This window comes from Ostrinia furnacalis, unplaced genomic scaffold (assembly GCF_004193835.3).
Source record: "Ostrinia furnacalis isolate ACB-3 unplaced genomic scaffold, ASM419383v2 OfSCF1172, whole genome shotgun sequence".
Classification (NCBI taxonomy): Eukaryota; Metazoa; Arthropoda; class Insecta; order Lepidoptera; family Crambidae; genus Ostrinia; species Ostrinia furnacalis.
The window spans coordinates 1,856,371-1,873,694 of record NW_021131411.1 but is presented as its reverse complement, the minus strand read 5'-3'; the positions used below and the strand labels follow the sequence as shown (position 1 = coordinate 1,873,694).

General features: G+C 40.1%; 1 protein-coding gene across 1 annotated transcript; it reads right to left on the bottom strand.

Moving 5' to 3' along the window:
- Positions 1-1,238: 1,238 nt before the first annotated feature.
- On the bottom strand, positions 1,239-15,441 carry Jheh-lp3 (juvenile hormone epoxide hydrolase-like protein 3). Its single transcript, XM_028303011.1, has 12 exons — positions 15,275-15,441; positions 15,110-15,175; positions 14,140-14,331; positions 13,080-13,328; positions 12,448-12,594; positions 9,258-9,477; positions 7,947-8,111; positions 5,070-5,204; positions 3,959-4,190; positions 3,597-3,746; positions 2,394-2,606; positions 1,239-1,874 (listed from the first exon to the last, which is right to left on the bottom strand). The coding sequence occupies exons 2-12, from the start codon at positions 15,155-15,157 to the stop codon at positions 1,382-1,384; spliced, it is 2,244 nt and encodes a 747-aa protein (XP_028158812.1). The 5' UTR covers positions 15,158-15,175; positions 15,275-15,441; the 3' UTR covers positions 1,239-1,381.
- Positions 15,442-17,324: the final 1,883 nt, after the last annotated feature.

Below are 17,324 nucleotides of genomic sequence, written 5' to 3'. Positions count from 1 at the left end.
ATAAACAATAATACTGTAAAGTTTCATCAAAATATGTTCAGTAGTTTTTACGTGAAAGAGTAACAAACATCCAGACATCCAAACTTTCGCATTTATAATATTAGTAGGATTTAGGGTCTATGTATTTCGTATTTTACTGATACTTCTATTTAATCTTTTTTTTATTATATCTCACTATAGTATTACTATCTAAAATTGGTTTTCACTTGAGAAAAGACTAGGGAAGAAAGTCAAGGTAGTTCATAAAATAGAAACTTTCAATAGATTAGTAAAAAAAAACTTTATTCCCAAATTAAACTTACTTCGCTAACAAATAAATGCATTTGTAAAATTCACATTATCCATGTTTCTTTAGCAAAGATTATCACATTTGATTCATGGTTAAAACTTACAATCTAATATATTTTTGAGCTGGAATTACCAAATTATTGACTCACAAGTATTTCGTATTCTACAACTTACGTACTAACTTAGTGTAAGTACCCATCAAGATTTTGTATAATAATACCCAATATTTGAATATTTCCTAAACATTATTATTTTCCAGATCGACTTATTTCAAAATACTATTAATACACTTATTTCAAATCAATAATGACAATAATTATTCAACCAATTATCTGACATCGATGATTTATTTTAAAATTATACAGCTTATGTAGAATGCAGATACTCATGTAAAAAATAATGCACGACTCACGACGCGGTTTGCGCCCGCAGCGAGCGCGGTTGTATGCGGGTCCCGCGGCACCGGCGGGCGACTATAGTCTGGTCGCCGAGTACGTAGAATTTTGTCCAATGACCCCAAGCTACCTGCATCTTTATCGCTCGCGCGTAATTTAATTGCTGTCGCGACTGTGCGACGGGCGCCCGCAGTGAATGTGCGAGCGCGACAGCAACATAATTACTCGCGAGCGATAACGATGGGTAGCTTGGGGTCATTGAACAAAATTCTACGTGCTCGGAGACCGGGCTTTAGTAGAATCGCGCGGGCCGCGGTAACCGCAGCCTCTACGGTTTGCGCCCGCACGCTCTGCGATCAATGAGGGCTATCATTTTAGCGCTCACCAGTTAGCGCCACTGTAGAGTAAGGTCCTGTCACTTGCTAGTAGCGAAGACAGTGGCACCAACAGGTGAGCGCGAAAGTGGTAGGAGGACTATCGCATTTGCACTCATGAAGATGGCGCTACTGTAGAGTAAGGTCCTGTCAATCGCCAGGGGTGCCAACTGTTAAGTATAAAAACGATAGCCCTCATTCCACAACCGCGGCGGTCGCGGGTGCAAATCGTGCCTTGAGTTCTTAGCCTGACTCGCCAATCGGCTGGTTATCTGGCCCCACTAAAAAGTATCTACCATGAACTGCAAAGTACACGACCGAGTATCATAACTCCTTTTCCAAATACGGCACCAATTCCACCGGGTCCGTATTCGGTCCGAACCTCGCTACCGGCACCCCAATCTTGTTCACAATGAACTTGGAGAAGTTCCATTTGATGAAGTCTCCCATAGTCCCGCTCTGAACTGTCTTAAGGAATTTCCATAGAGGGTGCGCATTGTCACCGTTCACGTCGATTTTTTCAAATAGGTCGAATTTGACGCCTCTGTTCGCTGCGAATTTGAAGATATCATTGTGGGTCCCTGGTTCCTGGCCTCCGAACTGGTTGCAGGGGAAGGCCAGTATACGTAGGCCTCTGGATTCGTATTGTTCGTGCAGTTCATTCAGTTGCTTGTAGTTTTTGTCTGTGAGGCCGCACTGGGACGCCACGTTGACGATCAGAAGGACGTATCCTTTGTACTTGTCCAGGTGGACCTCTCGCCCTTGGAGATCTTTGACTGTGAAGTCATAAACTGACCTCTCTTGAACCGGTTCTGATCTATAAAAAAAGATGCAAAGTTATGAGACTTAGGTATTCTGTACAAAGACAGACAGGGTGACACCAATACCTATTTCTGAGAATGTAAAAATACATCATAATTAGTTTACTTTAGTTTCTTTGTTCCCTAAGTAAATTGTGTTAGGTAAATAAAATAACTTCAGCTTTCACACATTGATAAAGGAGCACAAAGTATTTGTTCCCTGATAGTTTATCAGTTGAAATAACATTGACCAATTAGGCAGTAGGACAAAGATTGTTATTGTAAAGTAAATAAAATTATGATAAGTCAAAACAGTTGTACAAAAATATGAAGAATGCTATAAAAAATATTATAAAAAAGCATTGCAACTACTTATTATATTGTTGTCGCGACTGTACGACGGGCGGCCGCAGTGTGTGTGAGCGCGATAGCAATATAAAATTACGCACGAGCGATAAGAACGGCTCGAGGTCATTGTACGAAATTCTCTACTCGGCGACCGGACTTTAGACCTATATAATAAAGAAATAACTTACGTCACAACATCTTCTTTCTCCCTAAACACCGTGACTGCATCATAAACATCATCCGCCAGTATTTGCGGGTACTGTAGCGCGCCAAAATGGCCGCCGCCGTCCACCATGGTGCTGCGGACGTAGTTGGTATACTTCCAGTGCAGTACCGAGTCTGGGTGGAACATCAGCTCGTTCTTGAACTTTAGGCCCCAGGTGGGAACTGTTGTCGGGATGCTGGAGGAAGAAATGCTACTGTCAGAAACCATACATAGTCTTCTGTTTCGAAATACGACCAATCTTAAAATATTAATTTACTAATTTAACATTTATTTAATTTCGATCTTAATTCTTTAGGTAAAGGAGAATGACCTTCTCTTATTTACCATAGACAAATAGAGGATTTTGCCTACACTCCCCACACTGGCCAAGGGTCTCTAGGGAGACTTATGCCCGTTTTCACCATCAATCCCTAATTTTTAAGTGACCCTTATGACAACTAAATTCCTGTAATTTGTTACCCCATAGGGGTCACTTAAAAATTAGGGGTTGATTATGAAAATTGGCATTAGGCCAGGGGAGGGGGACTTGCGAGAGACTTAAGCCATGGGGAAGGGTCTCGCGTGAGACTTAAGCCATGGGGAAGGGTGACAAGGTCTCACGTGAAACTTAAGCTACGCTAAGGGAGGTCTGGCACTAGCTAGTAGTAGTTGATAGGGGGAAAGTCTTTTAGTACTCACTCGTCCAGTCTCAGAGACTTAAACCAGAGGTGTGGGGTCTTGCACGAGACTTAAGCCAGTAGTGGGGGGACTTCCTCGAGACTATAGCCAAGGGAGTCTCGTGCGAGACTTAAGCCAGGGGAGGGGGTGGGTTTCGCGAGAGACTTAATTAAGCCCAGGTAGTACTTACTCGTCCAGTCTCAGCGCTAAGCTGCGCTTATTAAAGGCCTCAGCATACAGTCGCATACTCGGCGTGATGCAGCGCGTGAGCCAGTATATCATGATGTTATCCAGCAGATACGTCAGATCGTAAGCTACTCACCAACAAATAGACTTGAGCCATGGGTGTCTCGCACGAGACTTATCCAGAGGTGTGGGGTCTTGCACGAGACTTAAGCCAGTAGTGGGGGGGACTTCTTCGAGACTAAAGCCAAGGGGGTCTCGTGCGAGACTTAAGCCAGGGGAGGGTGTCAGTTTCACAAGAGACTTAAGCCCAGTTAGTACTCACTCGTCTAGCCTCAGAGCCAGGCTGCGCTTATTAAAGGCCTCAGCATACAGTCGCATACTCGGCGTGATGCAGCGCGTGAGCCAGTATATCATGATGTTATCCAGCAGATACGTCAGCTCATAGGCCTGGGAGGTGGCCGTCGCCTTACAGCTAGTACGAGCCTACTTATAACTCACCAACAAATAGACTTGAGCCAGGGGTGTCTCGCACGAGACTCAAGCTAGAGGTATGGGGTCTTACACGAGACTTAAGCCAGTAGTGGGGGGACTTCTTCGAGACTAAAGCCAAGGGGGTCTCGTGCGAGACTTAAGCCAGGGGAGGAGGTTGGTTTCGCGAGAGACTAAAGCTCAGTTAGTACTCACTCGTCCAGCCTCAGAGCCAGGCTGCGCTTATTAAAGGCCTCAGCATACAGCCGCATACTCGGCGTGATGCAGCGCGTGAGCCAGTATATCATAATGTTATCCAGCAGATAGGTTAGGTGGTATGCCTGAAGGTGGCCGTCGCCTTCCTTCTTATACAACCGGTCGGTCCAGGTGGAGTATTTCTCAAGGATGTACGCGGCCAGACCAGCTGGAGAATCGGTGAGTGCGACACCTGGAGAAAAGATTTAAAGCTTGCTTAACTTACATTTTCGAGTTATGGATTATCTTTGAGTTAATTTAAAAATTTGATAGTTAACACAAATAACCAAAAATTTTTAAGACAACTTTAAAGAAACACTTCGTTCTCTAGCTCAGAAAATCAATTGGCTGTAAAATTCGATTGTAGTAATCTTTGGAAATTAATAAATTGTTTGTTGATGAAGTTATATCATACATACAAAATCTACATTTACGAGTATGTCGCTTTTCTGACAGTTCCTAAAAAGTAAGTCGTTCGTTCGTTTCAGCCGAATGACGTCCACTGCTAGACAAAGGCCTCCCCCAAGGTTTTCCACAATGAACGGTCCTGCGCTGCCCGCATCTCCCGCGACCTTACCAGATCGTCGGTCCACCTAGTAGGAGGCCTGCCCACGCTACGTCTTCCAGCCCGTGTTCGCCACTCGAAAACTTTTCTGCCCCAATAATCGTCTCTACGAGCTATGTCGGTCACTTTGGTTCTCGTGCGGATTTCCTCTTTTCTGATTCGATCACGCAGGGAAACTCCGAGCATAGCCCGCTCCATCGCTCTTTGTGTGACCTTGAGCCTTCTTATGAGGCCCATAGTAATCGACCACGTTCAGTCGATTGACTAAAGTCAAAGTCAAAATTTCTTTATTTGTTTGGACTAATAAATAGTTCTTACAAATCGTCATTTTGCTCTTAAGGAGCCTCTACATGTCTCATAATCTTTTTACCCTACCAGCGCTTCGAGACCAACATTTGGCAAGTGCTGAGAAGAAGCGCCGCAACAAACTCAGTCACCACTGTCTGCCGGTTAATATAAATAAATAGATAGATAAATAGATTAAGAGAAGAAGGCTTGTTTGCTCACCGATAGTATCAGGCTTGGTGGCCTGCAGGTGCAGGAATCCGGATTCTTCAAGCGCGGACGGCACGAAATCGCTTAGCGGGTACAGGAGGTTGGCCTCAACCACTGGGTCTACCGCCAATCGGTGCCAGAGGGAACCTGGAAGTCACAAGTCATTTAGTTTTTGTAATATTCATACACAAAAGTGATAGGTACACAGGGTGATTTTGTAATCACTATCTAAATTTTTTTAATAAGCTATACAGGGTTACAACGATAAGTGATCTCACTCGATTATTTCTAAGGGTAGCCTTTCGAACTAAGCGTCACTCACGCAGCGTCTTTAGCTTTGGTCTTTAGTGCCACCAAAGCCGCGACAGTTTCGCTGCGTTCGAATGACGTTCCCTAGAATTTCATACATTTGCAAAGAACATCTATTTGTCGCTCTGTCGCGGCGCCACTGACACTCGCTTTGAAAGGCTACCTTTAACTATACAAGATATCGAAAAATTGGTCTGAACTGATCCTGAAAGTGCTTCACGAGCTCTTTCAAATGGTGCTAATAATAGGTTACAGAATAAACTAGAACTAGGGTAAACCACCCAATTATTGGCACTTTAAGCAGCTACTTCACAAAACCGGTAAAATGTGCATGTAAAAATATGTTTTATCAAAGAAAAAAACATTTATATTGGTCTTTTAATCTTTGCAGAATATTATAAAGTACTTATCATTAATAAATTAAATCATTTATTCAATATAGTGTACCTTTTAAAAAAATACCTCAAAATACCAGTTGTTGGCATAGCCAAACCTTTTATTGGCAGTGATTATTACCTATTATTGTCACTGTTCTCGCAAGACTGAAAAATAGCTGCTAGGTCTTATGTAGAGGTTTTAAAGAGATTCATGATAGAAATAAACAAAATAAAATCCTTTGTTATAAGAAAAGTAACATTTATTTGTATAGGAACATACCATATCAGATCAAACGCTTATCCAAACTAATATTATAAATGCGAAAGTAACTCTGTCTGTCTGTCTGTCTGTCTGTCTGTTACGCTTTCCCGCTTAAACCTCGCAACCGATTTTGATGAAATTTGGCATAGAGATAGTTTGAGTCCCGGGAAAGAACATAGGATAGTTTTTATCTCGGTTTTTGAAACAGGGACGCGCGCGATAAAGTTTTTCTGTGACAGACAAAATTCCACGCGGGCGAAGCCGCGGGCGGAAAGCTAGTATTTAAATATGGTTTTAAACTTTCCATATAAACACTTTTATAAAATCTTCTTTTCTCTTCGGAAATACTTTTTGCTACTGATTTTTATTTTATCCAGTCAACAAAAAGCTGTTCTTCCTCGTCAGTTAAAATTGTGAACGGACCGGGCTTAGAGCGATGATCAGGATGTTTCAATCTGAATTGTATAGTAGGCCGTGGTACCACTTTCAAAGCCTTATTCCACTAAAATCCCGGGGATTAGTGAACTTTTTATTCATTAATCCCCGCTAACGCCAATGGAGCTTATAATGGGGATTAATGAACTTTTTAGTTTATTTTATTTTTCTTTATTCAGAAAACTACGTTAAAATAAAACACTAATGTATGAATCATGTACCTTCTATTTATTATTGGATAAGAACTCACTTATTGAATATTTTCATAATCAAATTAAATTAAATTTAAGCCTGATTACAAAGCTATTAATTTACACCATTTTTATTTTGTTACATCTTGGCCCAAATTTGTATGTAATCGTTTCCATCTTCTTTTAAATGATGAATGGGGAATAACGATTCAATATCTATAGTGCTTTTGGTTAATCAGGTAAGTGTTAATTTTTTTAAATATTGTAATCAGTCTTAAATTTAATTTAATTATAAGTGAGTTCTTATCCAGTAATAAATAGAAGGTACCTGATTCTTACATGAGTATTTTATTTTGAACGTACTGGGGATTAATTAACTTTTTAGTTCATTAATCCCCATCGTAAACTCCATTGGCGTTAACGGGAATTAATGAACAAAAAGTTCACTAATCCCCGTTGGCGGGGATTGTCAACGGGGATTAGTGGAATAAGACTTTGAAAGGCTTTGAAAGTGGCTGAAAAGATAATATTTTTTATTGGCACCTTTTTAACCAATGTTTGACACCCGTGCCAATAAATGGATTATATATAATTGGCAGTGGGCCAACATTTGGATTGGTGTATCCAAAACGTTAAAAAAGATTTTAAATGCAATTTAAACTCAATTTTGAGACAAACAAGATATAATTTTTAATAAATTCAAATTATTTTAAATACCCTTTTATTGGCATGTGTGCCAATAAAATGGATAAACAGATTTTACGCATACCAAATGTTGGCACACCACAAATAATTAAAAGTTGGCGGTTAAATTATAAAATAATGTTTTAAAAAGGCAGTTAATATATTCAATAATAAGACAAAATGATTATGTATAGGGACAACAAAATAGATTTGCATTTTTTTTAAAGATTATGATAGCTCTTACCTTAGTAAAAAACGAATATTTCGATTGTTTTTTTCGCACAGGTCGCGGTTTGTCAAACAAATGGTTGATGCGCCGCGATGTTTGAAAAAATAAAAAACGTGTGTAGCCAGTTGAGTAATAAATGATATTACTGTACAATTTCTACTAAAAAATATATGGTTTGGCTACAAAAAACCTTAATTTTCTTAATAAACTGGAGCATGCCAATAAATTGGTAGAGTGCCAATGATTGGGTGGTTTACCCTATTCGAAAATTTAACGTTTCCAGCTCGAGTCACTTAGTCCAGAAGGAGTCAAGCTTTCACTTAGTCCAGAAGGAGTCTGGCCCAAAAGAGGCAGTGTGGCCCAGGATGCGGTGAAGGGTCCTAGGGTAGGAACATTACTTACCAAACAAAACATAAAGATACGCTCGTGGACTGTACAGCAGCACTGGGAAGTTGGTGTGGAAGCCGAGCACGTCGCGCGGGTACAGCGTGGCCAGCACCGAGCCCACCACGTGGCCCGCGCCGCCGCCCTGCACGTAGTATTGCGAGTGACCCAGACGACGCATTATTAAGGGTCATGCTATGGTACCTTGTGTAGTTGTAATAGGTCTCATTTTTGAACCTCTGATGTGGGGCAATCTGGTCCAGGATGGGGAGTGTAACCCAGGAGAGGGACTCTAGCCAAAAAGTGGAAAGTGTAGTTAAGATGGGGCTGTCTGGCCCAGATGGGGGCGCCTAGCCCAGGAGGGGTAGTCTAGCCCAGGAGGGAGAGTAGCTCAGGAAGGAGTCTAGCCCAGGAGGGGGAGTCTAGCCAAGGAAGGGGAGCCTAGTCCAGGAGGGGGAGCCTAGCCCAGGAGGGGTAGTCTAGCCCAGGAGGGGTAGTCTAGCAGAGGAGGGGTAGTCTAGCTCAGGAGGGGTAGTCTAGCCCAGGAGGGGGAATCTAGCCCAGGAGGAGAAGTCTAGCCCAGGAGGGGGAGCCTAGCCCAGGAGGGGAAGTGTGGCCCAAGAGGGAGTCTAGCCCAGGAGGAGCAGTTTAGTCCAGGGAAGTGTAGCCCAGGATGGGGCTGTCTGACCTAGAGAGCGAGAAGTCTGGCCTAGGGGGAACAATACTTACCAAACAAAACATAAAGATACGCTCGTGGACTGTACAGCAGCACTGGGAAGTTGGTGTGGAAGCCGAGCACGTCGCGCGGGTACAGCGTGGCCAGCACCGAGCCCACCACGTGGCCCGCGCCGCCGCCCTGCACGTAGTATTGCGAGTGGCCCGGGCGACGCATCAGTATGGATCACGCTAAGGCACCTTGTGCAGTTGTAATAGGTCTCATTTTTGAACCGCTGACGTGGGGCAGTCTGGCCCAGGATGGGGAGTGTAACCCAGGAGGGAGACTCTAGCACAAAAGTGGGAAGTGTGGCCAAAGATGGGGCTGTCTGGCTCAGATGGGGGAGTCTAGCCCAGAAGGGGCAGTCTAGCTCAAGATGGGTAGTCTAGAAGAGGAGGGGTAGTCTAGCCCAGGAGGGGTAGTCTAGCCCAGGAGGGGTAGTCTAGCCCAGGAGGGGGAGCCTAGCCCAGGAGGGAAGTGTGGCCCAGGAGGGAGTCTAGCCCAGGAGGGAGTCTAGCCCAGGTGGAGCAGTTTAGTCCAGGGAAGTGTGGCCCAGGATGGGGCTGTCTGGCCTAGAGAGCGAGAAATCTGGCCTAAGATGAAGTAGTACTTACCAAACAAAACATAAAGATACGCTCGTGGACTGTACAGCAGCACTGGGAAGTTGGTGTGGAAGCCGAGCACGTCGCGCGGGTACAGCGTGGCCAGCACCGAGCCCACCACGTGGCCCGCGCCGCCGCCCTGCACGTAGTATTGCGAGTGACCTAACCGACGCATTAGTTGGTGGATGACTCCAGCCACTTCTACTGGACCGAAGCCTGGCCGGGACGCCCCCTGGCGATATCAGAAAGAATCGTGGTATAAAAAAAATATCTACCATGTATATCAAGAAATTTATTTATTTAAACTTTTAGCAAATACATACATACATACAATGCACTGTGGCGGACTTAATGCCGGATGGCATTTTCTGCCAGTCAACCACGGATCATTCAGAAAGAGTAAGGCGGTGCAAAAAATTTACATTTTGGATAATATACCTACTTTTAGAAATTAATATGAACGGACTTTATAGTCAGCTAGACTAGCTCAGTAAGAAATGGGGAGTAGAGATGCTTAGACATCAGTGTCGTATATGATTTTATTTTGGATAGTTATTCTGGCCCGCAGTATACGTTCGGGAGACCACTGAAGAACGCCATAAGGTTCGGAGAGAGCTCAGAGAACCATTTTTACTATTCGATCCCAATTTAATTTTCTCAATGCCTGGAACATCTGATCAATGAATGTTTTCTCGCATATTATGGTCATTCTCGATGGACTGGTAAAAATGTTTCCCCAAATGGATGCGGCCTGCGATCAGGTCAATCTAGTATCATCTCTCGCATCATGAACGATTTTACGTTGACCTGAATTCAGTGAACGAGTCCTTGAATGACATGCTTTATAAAAACCTCCCGCACCATAAGTGCTGAACAGAACAACCAATGAAAATGACCCATTAGTTAGATATTCTCACTACGCTCAGCACACTATTATTATAAACCAGGGTTCGAAAATATCCGATATTTATTATAAATATCAAAATATCGGATATTTATGATATATATCCGATATATATCAACTTTGATATATATCAATTTTGTATGAAAGCCATAGTATTATTTTATTGTATTATTCATGAATACTATTGCATATGTGTTACATAAACATGTTTTTAATGTTTTTAAAACTTAAAATCAGACAAATAAAACAAAAATATAAAATATCTTTGAAATACGGCAAAATCAACTGAGAAAATAAAAATCTTATGTCAAAAAGTACAAATACAGTAACAAATTTTAACAGTTGATATACAGGGTGTTAGGTAAATGGGTAATATATCCGATATATATCTTGATATACAGGGTGTCCCGTAATGTAACGTCAAGCCGGAACTGGGTGTTGAGGCAAGTTGTGCTGGTTATCAGAAAAATATAAAAAAAAATCTATGTGGCATATTTTCAAAATAATGGGCATTTAAAAAAAATCTAAAATTTCTACTCCAGGTGACGGTCTTTTTACTCGTGTTGCCACAAATCTTCACTTTTTCCAAATTTTTTTTTTGTTATGTAACCCTGAATAATGCTTCTCTAAATTGTTATCAAAATTACAAAACCAGCTGCTCCAGCTTGGATAAAAAAAAATACATAATTCCCAAAAAAAATTTCAAAATAAAAATTTTGTCTAGTTTAAACTGACTGTACTGAAAAAAAAAGTACTACGCAAGTGTGGCATGTGACGTCATAATTTGGCGCATTTAGTAAGGATTCCAAAATGGTATAACACTTGGTAAATTCTTGCTGTAATTGTCGACAATTTTTGGTTTTTTGGAAATAATCCCGTTTTTAACTTTATCTACCTTGTTTAAAAATTATTATTCTAATGTGCCCAAAATTCAAGTTTCTGTGACTGACTACCGTACAGTCAGTCACAGAAACTTTTGTCACCATGACAGTAATTAGTAGTTGACATACTGTGACAAAAGTCACCCGTGCGTGCGCGCCGTTACTACCTGCTCTGCCTGCACTTGTACTTGGTAACAGGGATAATAAGGATATGAAGTTTCGGTTATGAATACGGTTACGGATATTACAATAATATTATACCGGTTTCGGTTACGGTCACGGATATGAAATCATTTCAGATTATCCGAAAGTTTCGGATAATTTCGGTTACGGAATTATTAGAATTTCAAAAATGTAGGTATAATTCAAATAGCAAGATGCTGCGTGACCCACATAGCTACTTTATGTACCAACTAAGACGACACCTATGTATGATAAAGGTTAAACAGGCTGGCATATTAGATGGTGCCAGGGAATGCCAGACAAGTTGGTAACAAATATTAAGATTTAAGGTACAATTCCAAGACGGGCCGCAGACCGCAAACTGCAAAACTCTATGAAATCGGCAGCGCGGCATTGCTGCTGCGGCGTGTATACTGCAGATTTCATAGAGTTTTGCAGTTTGGAATAATTTTACCCTTAGACTCCGCCTTTATCCGAAACTATCCGTAACTTTTGAATCAGTTTCGGTTACGGTTATGGATATTTTTTTATTTCGGATATCCGATAGTTTCGGTTACGGTTACAGATATCCATAACATCCCTGCTTGGTAAGATGGCCCTCTCCGTCCCGCTCATACCTTTTAAAATGGCTTCTCCACCTCATTTAAGCCAAAAACTTGAATTTTGGGCACATTAGAATAATAATTTTTAACCAAGGTAGATAAAGTTAAAAACGGGATTATTTCCAAAAAACCAAAAATTGTCGACAATTACAGCAAGAATTTACCAAGTGTTATACCATTTTGGAATTCTTACTAAATGCGCCAAATTATGACGTCACATGCCACACTTGCGTAGTACTTTTTTTTTCAGTACAGTCAGTTTAAACTAGACAAAATTTTTATTTTGAAATTTTTTTTGGGAATTATGTATTTTTTTTATCCAAGCTGGAGCAGCTGGTTTTGTAATTTTAATAACAATTTAGAGAAGCATTATTCAGGGTTACATAAAAAAAAAAAATTTGGAAAAAGTGAAGATTTGTGGCAACACGAGTAAAAAGACCGTCACCTGGAGTAGAAATTTTAGATTTTTTTTAAATGCCCATTATTTTGAAAATATGACATATAGATTTTTTTTTATATTTTTCTGATAACCAGCATAACTTGCCTCAACACCCAGTTCCGGCTTGACGTTACATTACGGGACACCCTGTATATCCCTTGATATATATCCTCGAACCCTGTTATAAACTTACATCAGAATACCCGACGCCCGGCAAGCTAGGCACGATGACTTCGAACGTGAAGTCGCGGTCGTCCCGCGGCTTCATCAGCTCCGGGATAACGCCGTAGAAGTCGCAGAAGGAGCCCGGCCAGCTGTGCAGCAGGAGTAGAGGCAACGTCTGCGGACGAGTTAAGGTGCATTTTACTTTAACAACATTGTTGGGACACATTGTATTTCGTGAGTTTGCAATATGTATTGTATTTTAATTGAGTTGCATTCTGTGGCGCTCGCCAGTCATTCCCTACATTGCATAGAGTAAGCCCACTATGCCCATTGCGAGATCAAGAATATATTTCTACAGTGACCTTCGGACTTTCAGTCAGTAAACCTTCTGATAGAGTAAAGTAACGTAGAATGTTGAAGCACACAAAACTTTTGTAATATGCGGGATTCAATTAGGAATAGAGCTTAATGAAGTAACATTTGCGATATAATCTATTTTGAAATTGCTTCATGGAGCGTAGACGCACTTTTGCAATTAATTAAACCAGTGTTTGGTACACTATCTCCCAAAAGCTATATTTGGTAATTTTATAATGATATAACATACTTATGCATAACATTTGTGAAAATAAAATAAATATGTACAAACAAATCACTCACCATAGCACTTTGCGCATCCTTCTTAGGCTTGACATGCATAAAATGTATCTTCAACCCCTGTATCTTTGTCATGTAATGATCGTACTTGTTCAGATACCTCTCCCGGTCTTGGAAACTGTAGCTGTTTTTCCAGAAGTCCAAAAACCGAGTCAGGAAGTCTGTGTTCATGCCGTATGTAAAGCCGGAGCCTTCGAGCGGTTTTGCCAGCGGTCGTGTATGAAGTAGTCTTTGACGGAGGTCGTATACCATCTGGTGGTCAAGGGTGAAATATTATGAAAATATTGACTTAACACTGAAATAGAATAGTTAATCTATTTCTATAACAAAAAAATTACAGAAATGCTTAAAAGTTCATGTGTCTATAAGGAATAAGCATAGTTTTATTAATCTTTCTTGTATTTGCATTGGTACCCGCAAGGTGGACCGACGACCTCATAAAGGTAGCGGGAAGGCGCTGGATACAGGCCGCCACCAACCGGCCATTGTGGAAATCAATGGGGGAGGCCTATGTTCAGCAGTGGACGTCTTGTGGCTGAAATGATGATGATGATGATGATAATGATGATTGGCATTATCAAATCATCCGGTGCATGTAAGAGTTTCAAGTTTCAAATTCATTACAGTAGGTAATTAAAGAGCGCAGAAGTTTCATACAGACATTATACATATTTAATGTGTGCACAGCTTTAGCGACGAGACAATAACACACTTGATACAATGGCGTGAATTGCCGATATTATCGTAGGTTATGCCTGTATGAGTACATCGTTATTTTTAGTTTAAAAACTAATATCAGTATTGAGATAAATACTTTTCATTTTATCTGCTTGAAATTCAAAATGAGTGATAATTTGGACTAGATAAGGAGTATAAGCATTCCAAACTATTCTAATCAGATTTATCTGACCTGGAACGGTTGCTTTTTATTAGGAATATTAAATATTAGCTGTACTGTAAATCAATAAAGAACTTTTCGATTCAAACCAATACTTATTAAGATTTATGTGTCCAACCAAACAATCTCTTCTACTTGCAAATGAAAGTAAAAGTTTATACTTACATCATCATTGAATTCGATGCGAAATTGTTCAATAGCAATACCCTCATTATCTTCTTGATCATTTGCGTATGGCCCCCACCACTGGCTATAATCAATTTGCGGAAGTTCTGGTGGAGTTGTTAACCATTTGTATGCATAGTATGATGCAAGGGCAACCAATATTGATAGAACTATTAAGAAGATTTTTCCGAACTGAAACAAATATGGAGATTATTAGTTGATTAATTACTTTTGGAGATATATTAGATCATCTTGTGTGACTGAGGGTGCTACAATGAGAGCTATTATCATTAGAATGTGACTTCAAACATTCAATTTATACTATCCGGGCGTTTTCAAGGCGAGAGTGAATAGGCACTTACAGGGCAGATATGTACCATCCTAGACTGCATCTCACTTAACACCAGGTGCGATTGCGGTCAAATACCTGCCTTGGATAGTAAAAAAAAAAAAAAAAAAAAAAAAAAAAAAAACACCCATATTCACGAACATTAGTATGAGGTCTCACAGTGCGCGTGGATGCACAGGGTGACACACGAACCAATCACGGAGCTCTATTCAACGCTGTGCATTCAATTTTCTGCTACACTTAAGCAAGCATTGTTTGTGAATAAGTGCATAAGACTTGTATACTTAAAAATATATAGATTATAATATAATATAACTCTATTTACATCTATAACATGCTCATCATGTTTATTACAGAATATTTGATTCTAACAAGATTTCAACTTAAAATGGCAACCAGTACCTACTTATTGTAGTTCACATAAACTGAATGGTTAATGAAATAGTTAAGAATCTTGTGGGACATAACTGTATGTGATGAAATTAATGATTCTCTTCCTTTTCTATTGGAAATATAGTATGAAATTATAGTAAAAGAATAGTGAGGTTACCAATTTAGAAAAAAGTTTATTGGAAACAAGTGTAATGACTAAGTTTTGATTCAAATAAATTGGACCCTTACCGAAACTGCTTTCTTCTTCTGTACTTTATCTTTTACCTTTTTCGACATCGTGCACTTCAGAAGTAACTGGTGTACAAAGAAATTAAAGATTTGTGAGTGCCGACCGGCTAAACAATCCGAAACTTAATACTTTAAAGAAACATATTAACTATGTGGAAAACTCACATGTATGTATTTAAAAACAATTTTGAAATGAAATTGATTTAGATATTGTTGAAATTATTGCACTACATTTGCGAATTTTAACTAAAAAAACATTGTCTGAAAAGTTTAGCAAACACCACCCGGCGAACGGCAGACTGACAGACTGAAACTAAACTAACTTTGCTTCTCTTTTTAGCATTTATGTATGATACTCCGTGTGAGTGTGACAAAAAATCATGAGATGAGACAACTCCTCACAAAACTGTCAATGTCATTGCATTTAAGCAAAGGAGTTCAAAAATATAGAGCTAGGAGAGACTTTTTGAATTCATCAAAAAAAATTTTTTTATGCGGTCTTGTCGGTAGGAAACGATCTCTTCCAGACACAGTGAGGAGTATTTTTACTATAGTGAAAAATTAATAATAAGACAAAGGGTGTTAAAATTTTGGCAAGGTGGGGTGGGTGTAGCGTACAAGAGAAGGGATAGGCGATTCAGAAATCTTACGAGATGGGTTGCGGCAATTGTTTTATCCGTTAATGTTTTTAAAATAAGTAGTTAGCAGAAAATCAGCGTTTTGAATAATATATAGTTGTTGCAATTCGCGAATAGGCGAGTGAGCTTTACATGTGTAGAGGCTCGCTAAGTAATAGACATTACCCTACCGTCACTATCGTACCTATACATATTATGTGCATGTACCACATACCTATACAAGTAAAGCTCACTCGCCTTCGTGAGTCGCATGGCTAAGAACTATAGTGGTAGTAGTTTCAATCGCCTTAATAGGTAAGATGCAGGGTGAACGGAACTTCCGCTACGGAAGTTACCGTTGGAGGTTTGAATCCCGATGGGGGCAAATGTTTGGTACAAAGAGCATGATTGTGTTTATTTTAAAAAGATTCAAATCTTAACGTTACCAAAAATCTACTTTACGCATAACTTGATCTGGTACAATAATGTTTAATATTCAATCAGCAATATTTTGATTGAAAACGAAAAATCTTTGGTCGATTTGATTTTCCCATTTCATTAAACAAAAGCCTAACGGAACCGCACCCCGCTCTGAAAATAATGAAGGAATTATTGAAGTGTGAAACGAACGAGCTATATCCCAGCGGGCGGAGTGACACCAGCGGGGTTAATTGAACTTGCGGGGCCAATATGGTGCGCTTTCTTTTTTAATTTTTACACTCAACCGCTGCGCCTGATACAGCCTGGGTGCTAGGGTTGTGAGAGTTCCCAGAAAGAAAAAATATTTGGGCCAAATGGATTTTATTGGCATTTAAGTATCTATGAATATTAAGCATCTATGAGAGTCGACTATTTATTCAAGATTATGTGAGCAGTTACGGCTAAACAACATCATTAAGATTGATTAGATTTTTATTTGTTGCTGCTGATAGAGCAATATACTTACATTTGTATGAACCTTTACCTGCATCTGAGTGCTTTATTTATATAAATACCTAATTAAAAGAGTTCAGTTAACTAGTAGGAAAAATCTTTCTGTAGCATTTGCCTGGTTGCTCTCAGCAGGCGTTTTCGTGCAACGCAACGACCTAAGCCTACCGTACCTTGTATACGGTTAAATTATTAAAATATTCTGTAAAAAGTGGTAAGGCTGCTTTCACGATTTGTAAAAAAAAATCCGCTACCTACTTAAATAAAGAAAATAAAAGGGCCAGCCCTGTCCTACCACCACGCTTTCATAGCGCTATCACGGCTCTCAGCCCTGTCACCGTTTTCCCATTTTTCCCGCGTCTCTCGATTCCATTTTTAAAAGTTCGAACTGAAAACCTATTCTAACCTAATTTGAACTGTACCCCGAGGTGATACGGTTAAAAATCGACTTGATTAAAATTGGTTGTTAAGTCGATTAATCATAGAGGTGGGTTTAGCAATGCGGTTTTTCGAATATATCCTCTTTTGGGAAACTGGCATCCGAATTTAATATTGGATTTGGCTGTTAAATTAATGATTTCATTATTATCTTGTGGTTTGGATGATAGTGGGCGCGCGTGTGCACTGTAAAATGCTGATAAGCTGACAACTAATTGAAGGGTTATTAC

What these genes read in the sequence shown, in the direction of transcription:
- Jheh-lp3 (XM_028303011.1), bottom strand. Translation starts at nt 15,157, where the DNA reads ATGTCGAAAAAGGTAAAAGATAAAGTACAGAAGAAGAAAGCAGTTTCG. An exon ending in GTATCTTTATGTTTTGTTTG is followed by an intron (nt 5,205 to 7,946) that starts GTAAGTAATGTT and finishes TGTGACTTCCAG; the next exon opens with GTTCCCTCTGGCACCGATTG. An exon ending in CTGGCTCTGAGGCTAGACGA is followed by an intron (nt 2,607 to 3,596) that starts GTGAGTACTAAC and finishes TTCTTCCTCCAG; the next exon opens with CATCCCGACAACAGTTCCCA.